Source organism: Platichthys flesus, chromosome 1, assembly GCF_949316205.1.
Source record: "Platichthys flesus chromosome 1, fPlaFle2.1, whole genome shotgun sequence".
Taxonomy (NCBI): Eukaryota; Metazoa; Chordata; class Actinopteri; order Pleuronectiformes; family Pleuronectidae; genus Platichthys; species Platichthys flesus.
The window spans coordinates 22166383-22188299 of record NC_084945.1 but is presented as its reverse complement, the minus strand read 5'-3'; the positions used below and the strand labels follow the sequence as shown (position 1 = coordinate 22188299).

Below are 21917 nucleotides of genomic sequence, written 5' to 3'. Positions count from 1 at the left end.
CCCAATGACTGTTTCTAATAACTGTTGAAAATAAAATCAATCTGTCTCGCGGACATTTTTTTATCCAGACAATCTCCAGCTGCGTTCTTCACATGTGAAAGGCAAACTCTGTCCAGACCCAATTTACCAGACTTAATACCTGAAACCAGCTTTAGTCTGAAACCTGACTGCAGTAAACCATGTAGGATGATTTATTTACTTTCCAGAATTTTACATGTATATTTTATAGAGACAGGTGAGTATATTTTTTTAAACTCCTCCATATTCTTTAGCCAGGGAGAAAAACCCCAGATTGCTGTTCTTCATTCTCTTAACTGCCTGGACCCTCACAAAGTTTATTCATAGAAATATCTGACCTGTAGCGTGTGTATGTTACACAACACTGGTGCACATAATAAACATTTGGCTGTGCTGCCTTTTTAGGACTAAAAGGGCCGTAGGTGAGAACGTGCAGAGGGTAAGTGCAGACCCCTTGCACCCGGCGAGACCCCGGCCCAGCTCCTTCCCTCCCCTTTAGCTGGCCCCTTCACTCTCTGCAGGCGAGCGAACAAAGAGAGGACCCAAACAATGGATCATTCTGAGAACTGAATGGCTTTGCGGGTCAAGCACTACCCCCCCACCCCCCACCCCCCAGCTCTTTGACAGAAACACAACCCACACTTGTTCTGCTGAGGAGAGGCTGACCCTCCCGGCTAAGAAATAATGAACGCTGCCTGGGCATTAAACTGATAAAACTACTGGGACTGGAATCAGTTTGGCAGACAAATCACCTATAATGGCGCGAGGCTGGAGCCTGTCTTCTATCCTGTCTGTCTCTCAACCCCTGCTTCATTACATGTCCACTGTACACTGTCCAGGCATCCACGCCACCGCAATGGGCTTCTCGGTGGAGGCCGCCGCTCAGGACGTGACGTAGGGGGAGCATCTGTCTAGGCAACGCTCATCTTTAACTTCAATTTATTTGTTTGTTTTTATGTGCGAGGCTTCTCGATATCCTGTTGCCAACACAGAGGCCACGGATGAACAGCCAACTGAAAACATGTTGTAGAGTAATTTGTTAGGCAAATTGACTCATCAACTGCCACAGAAGCTTCTGTTTACAAATAAAACCAGTATACACCTCACACAGCATCAGGGTCAGACCCAAGGATTTGCATGATTCACAGGCAAATTGCTTTTAAAAATCTTCTGCACCATTCATTATCCTCCTCATTCCTCTAATGTGCCAGCATCTGGTACATCAGATTATGCCACCTATAAGTCACATCATTCAAGAGATGAATGTAATCGTAATTCCTGTAGTTGTCTGAAACTTCCTGTGCTCGTTCGCTCGTTTTACGGCAGAGAAAACACACCCAACCATCTGGCAGTTTGAGGTTAAGGAATTATTTTAATGTTATGAATTATGTGAAAATGCAATTAGATCCAGGTCTGTTTGTAGTCAGCATAAGGAACGATAAGATAAAACTTAATTATCCCCATGGGGACAGTGCAGGGTAAAAGCATCATCATTTACTAGTCCCTCCCTCCTCTGCCTCTTCTTCTTCCTCTTCTTCCTCTTCTCTAACTTTGCTGGCTCTCAGGTCGTTGTTTAACCGTCATGTTGTTGTATCAGGTGCGTCAGTTTTGTGTATATTGCTGCCGTGACACGGCTCAAACGGTGTTTTTTACGGCTCGCTGTCTGCATGGGCAGCTGAAGTCTGGAGGCATGCAAGCTGTTCGGTGTTTCACCTTCGCTCGCCGACCCTCCCCCAGGTCAGCAGCCATACATTAGATCAAGCTAGGCCTCACGGGGTCGAGGACCGGTGCCAATCACGCCACAATGCAGCATAAAGCAGGGGAGGGTGGAAACGATAAAGCCTGCTGATGCAAGAACACATTTATTCTTCTATCCCTTATATTCCAGTTCATGTTTGTTTGTTTTTAAACTGGCTGTAGGTTTTCATAAATAATTGTGTAGCTGTCGTAACGAGTCCATTCAGTGAGGTTAGAAAATTGAGTAGCAACAAAGTTGTTTTTAGTCTCATTTATTTAAGTAATGTACATAACTATTTGTTTTTTACTTGAACATTTCTATTTCAAAGTATGTTGCTTAATTTATTTGACACTTTGTTCATCAATATTTTACACACAGAAAACATGGTACAATTTAGGTTTAATTTTTTTAATGTAAATGTTGTTAATGTAAATAAATACATCATTAATAATGCTAATGTGTCATGTTTGATCAGGTTTTGGTAAAACAAGCTTCAAACTGATTAGTTACAGCATCAACACAATAATATTTTGATGCAAACAGGTATTGACAGTAACTGCATATATTTCCTGGATGACCTGTCTGTGTATTACTTGCAGCAGCCATACACTATGAACAGACTCTATGGCTCCATTTTTCTGTACAAAATATATGTATTCCGTCAGATTTAACTTTTCTAGTTACATTTTATTATTTCAGAAGTTAGTTTGAAGTATGATATTACCAGATGTCCTTAGTTAGTACTTCTACATCTGTATGTAAATTTATATATTTTGGGCAAAACATGCAATTCCAACAAGTGTGATGGGCCCTATTTCCCCCACTATTTTTCTACAGCGACACAACAATCCAGAAATCAATCGTCAGGTTGATAATCTCTAGAGCCTCAACATGATTACCTTTTAATACCAACAGGTATTTACAGTATATAGCAGAATAGCAGTATATAGTCTGTGGATGACCTGTGTATTACCTGCAGCAGCTGAACAGCCTGTATGGCTCATATACTGGTGCCTCTGAGAGGTGACTGTTTAAAAGAATCATCCTCAGCTTGAATCTATTATCACCTGATCCTGCACTGGTTTCTCGTCTTCCAGCCCCACACACTCACTCACCTCACGTTTAACCCTTTCCTCCTCACCTCTAGAGTAAATGTTTTCCTTCGCCCCCACTCAAACGAGTAATTTTCAGTGGGAAACTTGTCTCTAACCTTTTCCGACTCCCTTTTGTTTGGCTTTTGTTTGGCAACAGCTGTTATCATGGATTTCTTTCTTTCTTTTTTTTCTTTTTTTTTGGTCAGCTGTGATTGCTCCGGGCAAAACAGGAGCAGATGGTGTTTTGCTATGCATGAATGGAGCGTTAGAGGAGTTGGACTGAATAGGCCAAGTTTTGAATGGTGTCTACACAGCACCTGCCTCTTGTAGCAGCAGGGACATCCTAGTGGCATGATCTGTCTTGGCTTCGCTGGCATCGTCGGGGATGAAAGAAAGGAACGAAGGGGGGACCTCGTTGGGTTCCGTCCATATTTATTGATTTTCCTGCAAGTAGTGGCATAATGTGGTGTACAGTCAGTTTGAGTTAATTGGATGTGACGCAGCGTGCACGTGTAATCTATCACTCTGGTCTCCCGGTACACTTTATCAGTTTTGTTGCCATAGAAACATGTTGGCTCTGTAATAACCTATATTAACAGGCTAAGTGAGTTGCAATAAAAGACAATTTGGGAGTCGGGATCCTCTGCCGAACACAAAGCCTATAAAATAAATCGGAAAAGTGGCGGCGGGGGGTAAGAGCGAGCTGCGGTTTACACTCTCAAACCAAACAAAGTCCTAAATAAAAAGAAACTGCTTTCGTTTCCATGCAACGCAGCGACATCTGTCAACCTCTGGGGCATGATGATCTGTCACAATAAAGAAAGCTTGCACAAATCACTGACAGCTTTTCCCCTTCAAATCGACTGTATAACTCATCAGAGAGTAAATGCTCCAGATGCATTTGTTTCGCTAAACACTGACAATGCACAATAACAGACTGAGCTAACCGCAACAATCTGAAACTAACCAGCGCCTCATATGCTCCCTGATGTTATTGTGATGGTGATAAACAGTTTTTCTTTGGGCTTCAGATGTTTATGCCACAACCTTTATGACGCTGACAGCAGAATTATGGGGGTTTGCTTATTGTCCCTCAGTTTAGCCTGTGCTCGACTGTCTGTAACATAATACATTCAAGAAAATCTGTGCTATTAGCATGAATCTAATGATCCATCAAGGTAACGGTTGGTAAGTTGTTTCTGAAAGCTTTTTAAAAGCTTAAACACTGGTTTTTAGGTGTTATTGTTTTATATTCTTTTACTTTTAAGGGCTCAGATTTTACTTTGTTTTTCCTACTCTATGATGTATTTGGATTGTGTGTTTGTGTGTATTTTCTTTTAGTCCATGTTTGGGTGAGCTCGCCAAGACAAATTTCTTATTAACTCGTAATGTTGACAAGATTATAAAGTATTAAATTAATTTAAGTTAAGTTGAAATCCTCTTCAAGTCCGGATAGCCATTAATAAATAGAGTCTGAAAAGAAAAGAAAAAAGCTGGTGTCTGGTCCCTCGCAGGAATGTACCAAACATTATTGGCTGCCTGAAGCAGAGACGATAGTCAGAAGTTAGAGAGAGAGTCACGGCTCCTAGCAGTTGTCAGTCAGTGCACGTTCATTTTTTTTTGTGGGCGTGGCTTTGAGAGGACTGATGGGAGGGGGCGGGATGTATCAGTTGCAAGTTAGGCCTGCTCTTGCTAACTTTTCCAGGATTACCAACCCGAGCTTTAAGCACCTTTAAAATCATTAAAATGCTGACACCTCAATGTGACATCGTCAACTTTGCAGCAGTTTCTTCTGAAGGTCTGAGATTTAAATTTGGATCTAAAACGTGAGGGAACAGCAGATCTTTGTTCGTTGCTATACTGATTATGAGAACATATTATTAATCATTGTCATACACATCTGCCTGAACCTCTCCCTCTGGCTGCGTTTAATACGTGAATGTGGCGTATATATGAGAAGAGGATTGTATCAGAGTTGATTTAGCCGAGTGGTGCACAGGTCAAACGACAGACCGGACTCACCATATAACAGCATTCAACCAGAGGGGGATAAGCCAAAGGGCTGAATCAGTGTCACCAAGGCAACCTCACTGCACGGGTATCCAAGGTAAAGGCCAAAAAGACGGAGAGGAAACATGTGATTATTTCCACTGGAGCTCATCATTTCTGTGGAAAAGCATTATCATCGGTGTCATTTCCACCCTCTTTAATTAAGAGCCATTTTAACGTCCCAAGTCACAGATTTAATAAGATTATCAGAGCACTTGTGAAAGGGTATAATAATATTTATACTAGTCCCCTGAATGCGCCATTGACTTTTGCTCAGAGGAATCGTCTGTGGCACCGCTTTAGTCTGGTGGGTCAAAAGTTCTCTAAACAAGCGTTACCATTGGTCAGGGATGTCAACCAACCAGCCCTACAGCCCCCAAACAAAGTTCACCATTCATCTCAGAGGTCAATAGTTCCCCCTCATGAAGCTCATCATGGCAAGGTCAGGAATTCCTTAAAACGCGTTTGACTAGAGGCCTATAAACAGGGCTTGGCACTGGACTTGTAGGTTCAGCTGTCTCTACCCTGGACCAGGTCTTATCACAGAAAAAAGGCCTGTTGTGGATTTTTTTTTTTCTTTCTCTCTTAAGGGAGACAGAGTTTTATGTCAGAGCAAAGCGGCAGCTCCTGCATCTGTGAGCTGAGAGTCCAGACTGTGAGATTGGCCGTGGCGTGGGTCTGATGGTCAGATGGTCAGTGTCAGCAGGGCCTTTGTTAGGCTCACATTGTATCTGTGCACCGGACGGGAAAACAACAAAAGAGCCAAATAAATCATTAGAAAAAAAAAATAGCGAATCCCCCATAGCCTCCACATCTGACTCCTTAGTCATCGTTGGCACGGCGCCGAGTGACTGACCTCGGTATGGAGGAGGGAGGACAATTAGGTCACCTCGTGATTGCATTACTCAAATGACATATTAATGTCATAGTGCCCTTCATGCATTTCATCACCGCTGCTTAATGATAAGGACAGAGAGAAGGAAAGACGAGCATGGCTCATATTGATTGCTTCATGCCTCTATGATCATATTGCACTGTGGAAACAAATATTTATCTTGCAGATACAAGTGTACAGCACCAAGCAGGTGAAATTTATTTATTCACCTATTCAAATTAAACTTCACTCCATTATAGACGCTGCAGTGTATTATCTTAGTGAATTGTGTGTGTGTACAGCAATGTTTTGAAAATACCCGTAACCTTTTTATTGCGGAGTCCCATAACTCCAACCCTGGCTGAGAGATATTTGTACACACAGTGACCGCAGTACTGAGGGGTTATGGAATAACAAGGAGCTCCATGCATTATTAATGGGCTCTGCTGTGAATCTGTTCAGAATAATAACAGCCATTTCCCAGAGCCTCATTACTGTGTGTTTTTAAAGCATGTGTTTGGTATCCATGGACACCCCGCTCTCACATTCTCCTCTTCTCCCCTCGTATTGAGATTCAGGTCATGCGCGGCACTTGCTGTTTTTAATTTTCATTTCATCATAAGCACTTTAAGACTGTTGCCAGCACTTATTTGCAGTTTTTCCTGCAGACCTCTTCACTCGGGCTACTGACAGGACAGATGCTGCAATTAATCAAGGCAGAGAAATGGGCATGGTTTCCACACTCTGAGCTGATGAGCCAATCGCAGCAGCGGCGTCGGCATCAGGCCTGGGCCCTGAATTACCAAATGCTTATTCGAGAAATGGACTAATTGAAAACAAACTAAAATTTAAAAATTCTATCAAGCTGCTATCACAGAAGCGCAGAAGCAGATTCTCGGTGCTAATTTGTAACTAACATTAACTCATGTCTCAGCTGCATGGGTGAAAAGGGGAAAAAAGAAACTAAGGCCCTTCTTTGGCCAGTGGATTCACAGCCTATTGTGAAGATATGATAATTATTGTTTGCCTGCCTTCCCTCCCCCGCTCACCATATTATTCAAGGGAGCTCAGCAAACCCCTGGGGAAGTCTTTGTAATGAAGCGATTTTGAAGGGAGTAAGAAAGAAGCAGAATCCAGTGCACTGGTGTGTGAGAAGGGGACTGTTATTGAGACAAGTACCAGTTACACGCTGACCTTGTCCAGTATCAACACTGTTTCTTTTTCTTACACACAAGTTATAATGGACTTCCATTCAAATCACTGATAAACAGAACATATGAGAATAATGCCAACATTAATGCTCATATGTCCCTGCAAAGTATTTCCTTCTACGCTCATAGATTTACTCCAGTGAAACATAGACATTTTATTTGGTGTATGTCTGAAAGAAACGAGTGCTATGAATATTTATCAGTCTTATTTTCAATAGCTTAACAAGGAGATGTCGAAACCTTTTAAAAGAATATGGCTTCAATATCTTTTGAAATAAACCGATTCCTTCAAATAAATATTTGTGATTGATAGTTTAATTTTAAACAGCGACACAAAGAAATATATACTTCATACAAAATTATGGCTACTATCATATTAGAGATGGAACGTCTCTGGATTCCACTTCATGGCCCAGCAAAAAATAAAACCCCTAAACATTTAGTGAATTTTTCCCCGATGTTGGCGGAAAAAACACATTTTCTAGAGCTCTGTACCAATAAGCATTTATTCTATGGACATTTTCCAGAAGCAGTTGGGTTTGTAAGCAAAAGTACAAAGAAAATGAATCGCTGCTATTGTAACTCATAAAAAAGTATAAAAGAGCAGAAATGCACTATGTGATATAGCAATCCACAGGTCGTTTAACAATGTTTTAATTAAAGCCTCACATATTAAAACTTTACAACAGGTGATATGAAAAATGTACAACATTTTCAGTTTTTTTCAGGGACTTCTGTACAGCTGGCAAAAATACCTCCGATGCCTCTTTAGTTGGCTTTGGCAGTGCAACAAACTGGCTCTGCTAGTTTTTTCTTTTTTAAACAATGACAGTATCAAGGAGCAGAGTAAAAATACATCAATCCCCAAACCAGCTTCCTTGATCCAGAAATTTGTATTTACCATAAAATATCCCCTTTTTTACACAAAATAAAAACATAATTTAATTGTTAAACATCTGAAGTAAAAACAAATAGATTAAAGATGTGTTTTTTTTTTTTATGGGGGGGTGCCAGTTATACGCTTTGGGGCAAATCACCTGCAGGATAGATTACTGGATAAAGGAGGTCTCGTCTCTCCCCACTCTACAAAACATGTACAGCAGATTACAGCTACAGTTTGATGATGTGATTACATAAATGATTTATGGCAGTCTCTGACTCTGTCTGTTCAGTCCTTCATATTTTCAGTTCCCCTTTTTCTTCACGACACTGTCTGCGTGTGCATCATTCATCTGAATGTGTTCTAACACCACCGGGTCCCGACGCCTGACTATTTGGATGATTTCCTCTATACTGTTGTTGCTCAGTTACGTCTGTAAGAGTTGATTGTTAAGAGAGGAAGGTTGGAGTGAAGAAAGTATCATTATATACTGGCCAGTGTGGGGACAAAGACGTGATGTGTGGGTTCACTGGTTTCCACCTGTGGGTCACTAAGTCCAGTCATCAGCTGATAAAAATCATTTTGTGTAAACGCATGCAAAATGTACTTTTGCTGCGATGAGCTGACGACTCTGGCCTCATAAATAAAGCTTTATTGTTAAATAAAACAGCGAAAGACGCACGTCTTCCAACATATTGTGTGCCCAGTCAGTTTAAATTGACAACTGAGAGACCTCACAAACAAACAAATAAACAATCGCTGGGCGCTCGCCCCAAACAGGCTTCTGTCACAGCTCAGCCTATTTTATAGACAAAACCCCAGCTAACATGTTTTACTTCCTGTACACGCATGTGCATATCCGTCTATAACAATGGACAATTTCTTTGTATAACATTCTAAATCTTACACACTTCTTAAGTGCAACTTAGAAAAGCAACGTGGAATGATGCTTTTATTTTTATTCCTGTTCTTTGAGATAGGATTTCCATTTGGCTCAGTAAATGCTGACCTGGGACAGGACCTGAGCGTGGGCCTGGATTTGGGAGGGGTGTGGTTGCTGCTGTTGGGCGGGCTGGGGGCTGCCGAGCGACGCAGACCCTGCCACTGAATGTGGTGTGCCAGGGGAATGCTGGGGTGGGGAACACTGGGACTGGTGCTGTTGTTGCTGATGCTGCTGGAGATGTTGAATCTGCTGCTGATGCATTTGATGCTGCAACTGCATCTGCTGCATCTGCATCTGCTGCTGCTGCTGCTGCTGTTGTTGCTGCTGCTGTTGTTGTTGCTGCTGTTGTTGCTGCTGCTGCTGCTGCTGCTGAATGTGGTGCTGCTGCAGCTGCTGCTGGAGGTGGTGTTGGAAATGCTGATGCTGCATCTGTTGCTGGATTTGCTGGTGATGCATCTGCTGCTGCTGCATCTGATGGTGCTGAAGGTGCTGCTGCATCTGCTGCTGCTGTTGCTGCTGCTGGATGTGCTGCATCGCATGCTGCTGCACCGGTTGCATGGGCGGGCTCATCTGAGCTGTGGACTGGGCACCAGCCACCATGCCCCCTCCGGCACCCATCTGGCCAAGCTGCTGCGGTGACATCCCGGAGGACATGTTTGGGTGGGAAACTGTTACGGAGGTCACAATCTGATTTCCTCCCAGTCTCATCTGCAGAGGCTTTGGGGCTATGGGCCTTGGAAGTGCTAGTTGGAGGGCCTGGGATACTGCTGACATGGAGGGGTGGTGGTTGAGGGGTGAAGGCATCACCAGGCCTGGAGACAGGCTGGTGGAGGCCAGGGTCTGCTGCACAGAGCGGATTGTCTGAGCCTCTGCTGACTCTGCTGCGGCCTGGATGAAGAAAGTAATATATTTAGACAAAGACAATATTTACAAGGTCAACATTTTTACATCTGAAGAATGCAAATCCATATACAAGTACACTGTGCTTTTTTTAGACCTCAGATAGCATCTGTCATTACCAAAGAACTTTCTACAAATGCATAAACAACAAAAGTCTTGAAATTCAATTCACTGCACTGTCTAATTTACACATTTTTCAGGTGAAAAAAAGCAGCAGTTTCTCACCTTGGAAACCAGGCTAGCACGATACGCTGCGAGAGCTTTTAAATATTCTTTCTTGGCCGCTTCTGTTTTGCTTTTGTAAACCTGGAAATGAAAAAAAGATACGTGTGAATAGACAAATACAGGTTCTTTCCTATTTAATACACACAGTATATAGTTATATAGTTTGCATAAACATAAATACACAGTTGTATTTTGTATCACTGTTCAACTGGTCTGAAGAACAAAAATGTATAATACCTGCTTCTGTTCCTCTCCCAGACCGTCCCACATGGACGCCACGATCTTGGAAACCTCTCCGAAGGTGGCGTTGGGATTCTGTCCCTTGATGGCGGCCTGCGTGTCTCTGAAGAACAGGGCATAAGCCGACACCGGCTTCTGAGGCTCATTGGGATCCTTCTTCTTCTTCTTCTTTGGAGTCTTGGGCTTCTTTACGGGATCTATGGGAGCCGGTCGTTTCTCACCAATGACCTGCAATAAAAGACAATTTTTAGATAAGATTTTTTTTTTTTATATATTGGGTCGTTACCATACAGATAAGTCCTCTTCCTCACCCTGTTGCCGTCATCCTGGTCATCTTCGTTTATAGAGCTGGAGGGCGACGGCGTGGCAGACTTGCTGGCCGGCGGAGACGGGGAGGTGTGGGTTATGTTGGGTCCCCCCATGTTTAGGCTCAACTGTGCGTTAAGTTGGGATTGGTTGATGGTGGTCAGCTGATTCCGTGATATCATGCCGTTGGTGCTGTTCATGTTGATGATGGACTTCATCACCATGGCTGGGTTTTGTGGGTACTGGCGGAGGTGGCCTGGCCCCATGTTCTGTGATGCAAAGAGAGAAACTATTCAAATAAGGAACATACACACAGGTCTGATCAGCCTGTGGTGGTCCTGCCTTAGCAGAGGGTGTATTGTGATTAAAAAGGCAGAAACACTGATGATGCAATAGTATACGACTGATGATGAGTCCCTTACATCTCCTAGTGGTCGCCAACATATACTGGTATATACTTTCACACCGCTGCACAAAGATTCCTCTGTGCTCACTATGACAGCCTGCTGCCCTGTGTACCAAGATCATGGAGCTGTATCCCTTTACCAGGGAGGAAATCGGGTCATTGGATTCGTTGGATTGTTATGTGGCAGATCACATGTCACAACGTCCTGGGTCTTAAATGTCTCTATTACAGGCCATGATAAATTATCTTGACACCCGAGGAGCCAGCTTTATAAGCCAGTAATAGATGGCTACACAGCTCGGTTGATTCATTTCAAAACTCTATTGTATGGAAATCTGTGACAGTTTTGACTGGCCGCTCCCTGGAGGGGAGAAGTGGACTCACTTGTCCCTGCACTGTGGCACATAACTTCAAATTCCACTCTACAGTCACCGTTCTGTATGTATTCACCTACATGTCAGTTCAGTTTGAGGTGGCCACCAGCCTGTATGCTTTGGTGTAATGCAACTTTAAAGTTAGAACTGTGAAAGAGGAACCTTTCATAAATCATGTTTGACCACCTAAGAGTGGAAAGAAATATTTCTATATAATCAAATCCATAAATCAACCAGTTGAAGGTATGAAGCTTTAAGAGCTGTGGACGGGTCCCCTCCCCTCTACTGTCGAGGGTAAAATGTAATAACAATTTCTAAATCTCTTGCACTTTTATCCTGGTAAAAAAAACTTTAAGTTCTCCGAAAGAGTCTTAGAGAAGGTGTAGGAAACGTGTTTGCATTGATTGTGGCACGGATGAAATTACGAAGCCTGCCAGCTCCCCAGAGGGAAGACTGATCAGAGAGCCCACAGAGCTGACATGGAACAGAGAAGGGGACGTGAACACAACAGAAAAGGTGATTTGTTCTCCCTGGATACATCCATCTGGTATTCAGCAGCACAAACTCAATCTCTCCCAACATCAACACATCATAAATCCACGCACCTGGCTTTATTGAAAGAACCTTATGAATGCCCGTCTTCCAAAACAATATTGGAACACTGTTTCAGACAGAAACATATTGGATCTACAATCCATTCTCTCTCATATGCCATGTCTACTGCTTATCATAAATACAATCTATGAAGTGAGAACAGATTCACATTTCATGTGCGAGGAAGATTCTGCGGAAAAAAGGTGAAATGGGAAATCGAAGACATATTGTGATTCTTCAAAAAAAGAGAAGGATGCTTTCTGTTTTCTCACAAATAAAAGCTGCGATAAACAAGCCTGTGACCAAATGACACATATCTGCAACCAGCCACGTTCCAATTGCTATTGTCATCTTCATTACCGCGAACACGGTGGCTCGCAGTTTGCCCTCTGCTCGCTGTGAACATCAAAGACGCACACACTGAGCTCATTAGTCGTGGCCATCTGTATAATCACACTTCTGCCCAATCCCAACGATGCAGTTTCGACTTAGAGAAATGGCCCGTGCTGCCATTTTGTTTGGAATATGAGGATTTCTGTTAAATGCCCTTTGGATGTAAAAAAAATATGCACTGATGATCACAGTTAATCTTGAAAAAACATCACTTCGAATCCAACAGCAAGCTAAATGCTTTATTTCACCACTTATTACTGCAATAACTGGAGTGGCACCACTTTTTTGCCCCTCATGTTACAGAATAGTTACGTCAGTGAAACGCCAGCATTAGCACGTCTGATTTGTATGACAAGATAATGGCTAAATCTTAAATAACAGCCTGATTGTGAATATGAATCCGGCGCTAGGATGTTTATTTATGTCCCTCTGCCGTCTCATTTGCATTTTGATTGCAGCATTGTCAGCAGTCACAGCAGACATCCAAGCAGATATTTTGATAGTGATCGTAAATCTGCAAGTAAGTCCTTATCTTGAGTACACAGTGGCCAGATGTGCCCTTCCCAGTCAGGATTGTGTGTGTTTGTGTGTGTGTGTGTGTGTGTGTGTGTGTGTGTGTGTGTGTGTGTGTGTGTGTGTCTTTGTGTTCGCACGTCCAACACTAACAAGCTGAAAACTACTCTGCAATCAATAAAGGTCTCTTTTTGTGCAATATTCCCCAACTTGTTGCGTTTAATGTCCAAGCTGAAATAGCTGTCTTCAACAAAATGTTGTTAACCGCACAAGAAGTAAAATAGAGGAAGAAATGTGCTTGTTTTCTAAACACTCGACACATAGTCGCATAAAGCATTTTGAAAAGATGAGAAAAGACGACTGAAAATGTGTGAAACCTTTTCCACTACAAAATGCAGACCAATGAACACAGCGGCTGGACTCCGAATGCAGCATTATGCATCCACCGAGTGATACAAATCTCAACACCGTTAGAAACCAGTCTGTTCTTTAAGATATTGGAAATCAGAATTTTTGGGGGGCGAATTTATGAACAGTGGCACTATGTACTAAGCTGTAACAGGCTGAAAAGAATGTTAACAAGTTCAATTTCCATTCAATCAATGCTCGGGCTCTTGGAAATGTTCCATGGCAGGAGAGGGGTAAAATCATCTATATGGTAATTATAAGGATGAATCCCCCAGTAACTTTCGCCAGCATGAAAGGTCAGTCCTATTAAAGATAGTTTATCAGCACTCTGCACATATTCCTTTACTCGGTTCTAAACGGGTACATCATTTTTTTTATTTTTTTCTCCCTCCATTTTCTGCAACCTGCTGAAGTCTGTGCTTAAGCCAAATGAGAAAAATGGAATGGTGAATGCCGGTAAAGGCTATAATAGCATGAAGATAAATTGTTTTTCTTTCCCCTGCCCCTGTCTCAGTCAAACACACTTCTCTTTCTTTCCCTCTCTGTGGCGTGCAGACTCAGTACATCTATCTCGCCAACCTCTAACCCCCCACTTATAAACAAATCTCTCTCCCGTTCTCCCCCACCCCTCAGAATGTGAGGCCTTGGGGTTCCCTCCCCTCGGTCCACTGCAGCAGCTGACCCACACCTCTTTCAACCATTTCTCCTGATGCATTATGGGTATTTAAAACTTGTCCAACATGACATCATTTCATTTTCTGAGCTGCCCGAGAAAAGTAAATTACTGAATCAATCATGCAGAAGGTCAAGCTGAGTCTTCATTACAAGCATTGCATGCCTGCATGAATATCTTTCATTTCTGACTGACCCAATATGTCACAATGGTTGTCAGTCCAGGGAGAAAAGAAGAAAGAAACGAAGCGAGAGGAGTTGTGCTTCTTGGCTTGGAAGGGAGATAAGAGGGAAGTGAAGAAAAAACATGCTTTCTGCAAGAGTGCTCACATTTTCCATTTGATTCAGGATATGGTGGTTTGTGACCAGTCAAAACCGAGGGCATTATACTCACTGGTAATCTCCACTATATCAAAGCATATCAAATCATGTGAACAACAAACTGCAAATGGCTTTTTCAGCCTCACTTTCATCTCCTTGCATGGTGCATGCCGCCCAAACGCTGTTCTGTGTTCGACATTAGCATATCTTTGCTGCTGTAAAGCTAATGACATGTGAAGCTGTCATGTTTGTAATGAAAAATATATAATGTGTCACCTCATTTCAGTAAACCTAATAAGACAGCAGGGCTTGTATCTCCTAAATATTGATTTCAACGTGTAATACAACTGGTTGACGACTGCAGGTTTCGAATCCAATCACGGAGGACACGGAGCTCACTGCATCCTTACATGTGTCGAGAAAAAAACCCTAAAAAGTGGTGAGGCACCAGGTGTTTTTTGAAATAGAAGCTAGAGACCCTCGCTGTGCAGCGCAGAGAAAATCGAGGCGAGATTGTGAATAAAGCATTACAGGCAGCTCTAAATCCAGTACTATTTGGCACTATTGAGACTCAATCACAGATCAGGAGGACACATGCTGGGAGACAAAAATGAGAGTCAGAAGCTTGTTAGGAGAGCAGATTAAATAAATAATGACTTCAGATTCAGTGGTTGCCAGGCCCGTTGCAGTTGAGAAAATGTACTTCTCTTTGTAGGAGCCCAGCATCTGTGGCCAATTTGCTAGACATACGCTGAACGTTATAGGGGGACAGGAATTAGCAGAACACTTGGCAGCGCAATGACATGGAAGAAGCTTTTGGAGATAGCCCAGGTATATACACTGGATGGGGTTCTCATTAAGTTCTGATAAGAAGACAGGCGTTCACACACGCTAAATGTTCTCCAACAACATACGCTCGTACAGAGAAAGGAAACCAGGACAAGTGTTTGGGAAATATGAGCATGGTGGCTTGATGAAAAATGTAATTGCAATAGTGCACGGTTTATTTGTTTGCCCCTGCAGCCATAACAAATAACACAGAATGTAATCATGTATATAAGGTTGTCATCCCTTTATCAGTGCGCTGACAAAATGACAAAACACCCCTCTTAGGGCCTCCGTAAATCATTGTCTCTGTCTATAGAATGTGCTGCAAAAAATGCACTTTTACTTATTCATTCAAAAAGTTGCGTTCTCTTTTCAAGATAAACCTGCAGATGAATAGAATTTCTAGAGGCATTGTCGCAAGACTTTTGGGGATCAATCCCATTTACGGGAAAAATGAAGGGCCACCACGAGCCCTCCCGCGGTACAATGTGCGATGACTGATAACGAGTGAGTGGTGTGCCAACGACAATGCCACAAGGCAAGGAGCAGAAACCCATATTCTCTCCCTCAGTTTTTAATAGAGTCTCTGCACAATCAGAGACATGAGCCATGCAAATGGTGTTAAAGAGGAATAATGTTTGAGAATCAAATCTAATCCTCCAGCAAGTCGTGAGAAAAGTCGGGAATGTAATTGTGTCAAGGTTCTGTTTCTTCCAGATGTAGAAAGCTTAACTGACCATGAAATGAAAATTCTTTAGGCAAAAGCCTTGTGGGGCTCACTTACTGTATGCGGCAGAGATATTTTAAAAGCCGCAATTATTTTGCATGCCAGGAGCACGGGAGCAGGAAAAAGAGCTGTAAAATGTTATAGCCTCTTCCCATATGAAATGTAAATAACGATCTCTAATATTGGGCTGATTCAACAAATGTGTTACAGAGAAGGGGGGGGGTTAAATGAATAAATGTGTGAACTCATTTATTCACACAGTTATAATGATCACCTCTTATGAGCTTCGTGGTTCACCAAGCAAATTCAACGTGACTATCATCATCTCTCCGCTCATACCTTTGTCCTTTTCGTTTCTTTTCTCCAATATTAATCTTCTGTTTTTCTAATAGCTCTGTAAGACAACTAGTCAGCCAGTGACATTTCCATTTCTCCTCTTCAATGCCTCCATGATTGTGGCATTTGAAAATTTCCTTTCCAACCCTGAGACAACAATCTCACAATCTATGGCACATAACAGTATCAACATAAAGAGAGTGATTACTTCGTCTACTGGTCCGTTTTTGACTATCTGTCAAGACGAGGATTAAGCCAGCAGCGCAAATTTCCTGTCCAATCTAAGGTGGATTTTTTGGCAAATCAAACTTTTCCTGATACGTTTGGACCTCTCGTACACACCACAACAGTGTTTTAAGGCATGCAAACCTCTTTCAAGGTATACAGTTGCTTTTCTGTTTCTATAGCACTTTGGGCCATGCACCAGAAAGGTCTTAGAAACAGATAACAAATAAATACAGGCAAAGATATAAGTAAAACATTTATGACCTACCCATCGTTGTAGTGGACTTCATTGCTTTCTACTGGTATGTTTGTCGAAAGAAAATAAATACAAAATACAGGGCGAATCCCGAGGCCTCATGAGACATTGGACAGAACCATGCATCAGCATCTACGGCACCAAAAAAAAAAGGACTTCCTCGGGCATCATGAATTAAATATGAGCAAGTGAAATGGTGGAACTTTTGGGGTCCCATTTTCACTGTCCTTCTGAGGCTGAATGTGCTCCAACACCTGTGATCTATTCATATCTGCTCGACTTACAGAGGAAGATCAGCCACGGTATATGTGGTTTTTGCTTAAAAAGATAGTCACAGTAAGAAACATGATATCATGACATTTACTCAATGTGATCATATACCTTCTGTGAAGTAAACAAGGCCAGATGCTGTGCCAGATGCACTGACAACAGGAGGCATACACAAACTGTGAAGGTGACATCATGGTTCAGTAAAAAGGCTCATTTAAGGACTTAATGCTTCTGGCATCAGGGGTCTCTAGTAGTATATACTCATGTATCATATCTTTGAGTTTGGTTCCCACATCTGGAGCTGCAGCTAAGAGTAGGACCCATGCTGGTGCTGTGCAAGTGCAGGATTTTGTGTGTTGACAAATGAGGATTTCTCTAGTCACAGGGAATAGATAGACTTTTTGATTTATTAGTTGTATAAATGCATGGGACTGCTCACCACAGGTTGCCCGGCATTGACAGACATGCTTTCCTGGTCCATCATGTTGCGTGAAATGGTAATAGAGGGCAGGTCCAGGCTCTGAGGGGGGAACTGGGGGATTAATGGACCCCTGAGTGGACCCGGGGGCTCCGGCATCCCTGGGAAAGGTGAGTCCACATCCGATAGACCCAGACTAGACTCGGTCTCTGGTGGAGGTGTAATGGGAGGAATTTCAAACTCCTCGTCACCCAAACTGGGTGTATGGAAAGTCTGAAAAGAAGGAAGGAAAAGGAAAGTCATGAAATCCACAAACACAGTGCATTCACTGAGGTGGGCATTATGCAACATGCCGGAAGGAACCCTGTGGGGATTAAATCAGGCAACTTTGTTTAAGAGAGGGAATGTTTCAGTGGAGTAGTAATACACTGTGTGGAAGTGCATTAAGATGTAACATTTACTAAACCTATTAAAGTCCACTTTGGGTAAAAAGAAGGGAAAAAAGGCAAGTGCGGAACAGGACGTCAAAAGCAAAAATATCAAGCAGCAATCACAGGAGAGGGAGGATACATGTTAAAAGCCCTTAATCTTTGGGATGGAAGATGTTTGGTTGAAGTGCAGTGAAAATACACGTCAAAGGGAGATGGGTTTAAAGAACATTTTCAAAGATTATTACGCTTGGCCAGAAGTGTTTCTTTTTGTTCCCCTTTCTTGCACCCTTAAATCTGCTCATCAAACCGCCTAATCCTTCTGCCTTTCGAATTAAAGCTTTGGTCACACTTAATTTGCTTATGCGCCTTCTTGGAGATGGGACTGTTCACCTACTTGGGTCTTGTCATCAGTACATTGCATGAAGCCAGACTCTGGAAAGCCAATACATTCATATCTTCACAATGACCACACTGCAGGTCCACGTAAAATGCAGTCCAAAACAGGGCCAAGCAGTGGGGGGCCGGGGTCGGCTGCTGCTGCTAAGTCACTGAAAACCTCTTCAAAGCACATAGGTCTCTTACTAAATGTGATATGGTTTGAACTGCTAGCACAGCTTGGCATTCTGCTTGAAAGCATAGTGGTATAGTGCTAAAGAAAAATCATACTAAACACCCAGCACTGTTGAAAAGCTGTTAGAAGCAGAGACAGAATGCAGCTTTGCTTCGGGACTGTTTAAGGTTGATGTCAAACAATGCTTCCTTGTCTTCATATCACTTTACAGCAGTGTGTAAGTCTTGCCTCTGGCGACCTCATCAGCAGTTTCTCACTCTAAACAAAATTTGACAACATTACAGCACATGCAAAGCAGCATAGTCTGGCTTGTCACTTCGAAATTCAAACTCCTTCCCCAGCAGAGGTGAGGTTCTTCAAGTCTCAAAGGAGACTACACTGAACAACAGAGCTAACTAGGCCTGTCTCCTTCAGCTCTGTCTCTCTGTCTCCGCTAGTGGATTGAATAACAGAAGGGAGACAACGGAGGGAATATGCCAACACAGCCCTTGATTAGGGAGTATTAATGTTCTTCTTGCTTGCTTTAGCACACAGACACTTGAAAATAATTCATTGCCTAGTCAGGGCAGCTGTCTTGACAAGCGCTGATGAATTCCTGTGGCAGAGGCAGCTAATAGAGTTTTCATTCCTCCTTCTTCCTTCTCTCTTCCGGCTGCCTACCACTGTCTCACTTTTCAGTGCTTGTTTCGCAGCTAGAGAATCAGTTCTCCTTTCAGAAGGAGCTACGGTCATATTCATCACCCCTGGCCTCTGGCTCGAACAGTGCAAAATAAATCACGAGGACCCTCAGTAGGAACTATGTGCTCCAAGTCCTCTGTTGTCATATTGTGTGACTCAAAAGCCTCTGGAACTTAGCTGACAATGATGCCTGTACAACAGCATGTGAATAAAAACCAAAGTTTTTAATGTTAAGTTAACAAAACCAATCTGTCATGGATATAGAGATCAGGTAGCACATGAAAAGGATGCGGGCTCGTCCATCATCTTGATCTTCACTCATCTTTTTTTAAACTTCTCCTGTGAAGCAGGGTCAATCCCCACACCAGCCTTGGGCTCTACCATTCAGTCTCCTCTTGTTTAGTGCAGTCAGACAAACAGCAATTGGCCACATTTCCCAGATGAGTCTATGCAGGAGTGCTTTCGAAGAGAAAAATATCACCACTATTTGCTGAAAAAGGTTTCCTATAGTGTCGTACTATCTAAGGTCAATCAGGTCAGAACCACTATATATAGGTCACTGGATCCTATAGGCTGGTCAACCATGGCCTGTATTATAGAGCCAACTCAGAGATTTGAGACAAACGTCAAAGAGCAAGAATGTTGGAAGAAGGTTGGATGAGGTAAGGAGAGAATCACAAGCGTTAGTGTGACCTTTAAGTGAAACACAGACATGTACTTGGAGATGAGGAATGCTGGTTTAGGAGCCGATAAACTGTAGGCTACTGAAAGAGGAGGATAGAGGAAGAAAAACATTAAAATCATCTGATCACTATCAATGATTGTGCTTGTATGCTTTGCCTCTCTTTGTTAAAAACGATTCAAATTAACAATCTGCACCAGGGGCGCTGAAAAAGGAGACATGGCGTTTGTGTCTCATTTGGGGGCACAGCATATGTCAGCAGTCAGCGAAGAAAAGGGCCTCTCCCCGGGGAAGAGGTTCCAGATTTTACTGGAACCCACAGTGTTACATTGTTGCACACTGTCTGGTGTCATTTCACATAAAGCCAGTCTAATTCTGCACCAGGAGCAGCTTAGGGGGCTCTGATCGGAGATTAAGAGATGCACAATCCACTTTCTTTGCATCAGCAGCCTGATTATCCATTTAAATTGTTCTGAAAAGCTCAGCAGAGCCAAGTGCCAAGCCAGATGCTGGATTGGGATGTGCAGGCATTTACAGAGAGAGAGCGAAAGCGAGTAGTATGTATGGGTATTTCCATTGGCAGCCACAGGGTTCAGTGGTATGAGGGCAAAGCAGACTAGCAGAGGTGTAGCTGAGGTGAGACGTACCCATCATGAATGGTCTGACCAGGTGTGTCCTCACTGTCTATAGGGGGTGGAATTAATCATGTCTTCAAAATGTGAAGTTACCAATTAAAAACGGTCTCAGACACTTAATTGTCAGTACTATGAAAAGATTATTCTTTATAAGACTAAGATAAGGCTATTGCTAACATGGTGGCATGTAGCAGGTACATTTAGCAGGCTTAATATCCAGATGAGTTGGCGACAGCTACAGCCAATCGAAATGCAGGTTACATATGTTTGCTACCAATTTCATGACATTCCATCCAACAGTCTATCCAAATCCATAAACATGAATCTTAATTCCAAATGCAAGAAGACCTCTATCTAGTAAGGATACAAATGATCCAGAAAAGCACAACTTTAGTGCAAAAAGGTCTTTACCATTCAATATGACGACAGAGAGCATGAAAAGGCTTTTCAGGCAAGGTTCCCAGTCCTTCAATAAATGTAGTAATGCAATTCACAGATGCAATGACCAAGACTTGTTAAAGGCAGCAGTATGCAATTACTGCATATAATGGGCCTCAGAATCTATCGAGACAGGATTGAGGATCCAGTTTCAAATATCTAGACAGGCAGAGTGCAGCTTCTCAAATGACAACATCAACCATGGCACCCCTAATCAACATTATTTCAAATTTAGATCATTTGTAGTCCATTTCTACATATTTATAGTTCATTACACGTCTCTAATTTGATTGGGAAAGTAAAGTGATACATCTGAGTGGAACATTATCTCACCATACAGTATCCTTTTCCCTGAGGGAAGCAGTCAAGCTTTCCCTGCTAGGATGTATGCTTTACCAGGCACTCCAAGGTCATCTTATCTCATCCTCTAAGTGCATAAGGTAAATGATACACCGGCCATCTAAACAGCAAATACAGGTCTTCTGTGTGGATGTAGAATCATTCTACCTTGAGCAAAAGCACATTTTAAATGTACAATACTGTTCAGTACTGTTCTGAAAAAATAGTAAACACCCATATACTTTGTCAAAGCCCTGAAGACAACCAAGCTAAAAGAAATATTTCTATAAAAGACAACAAAGTGTAAGTGAAACTATGCCAGATTTGAGGATAACAAATAACACATCCTTCATCTTCCAAAAGGGGAGTTTAATTTATAAGCAATAAAACACACCCTTGGTCAATATAACATTCTGCTGATCAGGCTACATCCACACTGACGTCTAGTCTATGCTTGCCATTCCTGTCCTAGCGAGCAGGGCTGCGGGGCAGAAATTACGTAATTTCCACAGGCACGTGGCGTCGTTTTAGCTGGTCCTGCCACTCCCAACTTTTCAACACGGTGCATGCTGCACGTGAAGTGCAACATCATGGATTGAGCTGGAGGCAAGAGTTTGTGAACATGTTTTTCTCTACAGACATCTACATACACCTTATTAATGTAATCACAAAAGGCAGAGATAAATAAAAGGAAACAGAATGGTCATTAATGGTAAATAATGAATTCTCACTACTGTCATTAATGAGGGTGCATAGAGATTCTCTGATGGCTCCTGGAGGATTACAGATACTGTTGGTAAAGACGAGTCTTTCTGCAGGAAACCAAAAAGCTTGAACAAGCCTGAAGTGGTGATCCTCGAGGAGGAAAGCTATTCTGTTTGTGTTTTCTCCTCTTCTTGCCTTTTTCCAGTGCCTCGGGCGCAA

At 42.5% G+C, this 21917-nt stretch overlaps 1 protein-coding gene across 1 annotated transcript in view; it reads right to left on the bottom strand.

Moving 5' to 3' along the window:
• Window positions 1–7281: 7281 nt before the first annotated feature.
• Window positions 7282–21917, bottom strand: part of tox3 (TOX high mobility group box family member 3) — a 39842-nt gene continuing 25206 nt past the window's right edge. The window contains exons 3-7 of the mRNA XM_062388991.1: window positions 17241–17492; window positions 10484–10747; window positions 10170–10400; window positions 9933–10013; window positions 7282–9695 (exon numbers count right to left, since the gene is read on the bottom strand). Of these exons, the coding sequence (XP_062244975.1) occupies window positions 8859–9695; window positions 9933–10013; window positions 10170–10400; window positions 10484–10747; window positions 17241–17492 (1665 nt within the window). The 3' untranslated portion in view covers window positions 7282–8858. The remainder of the gene's footprint in view (window positions 9696–9932; window positions 10014–10169; window positions 10401–10483; window positions 10748–17240; window positions 17493–21917) is intronic.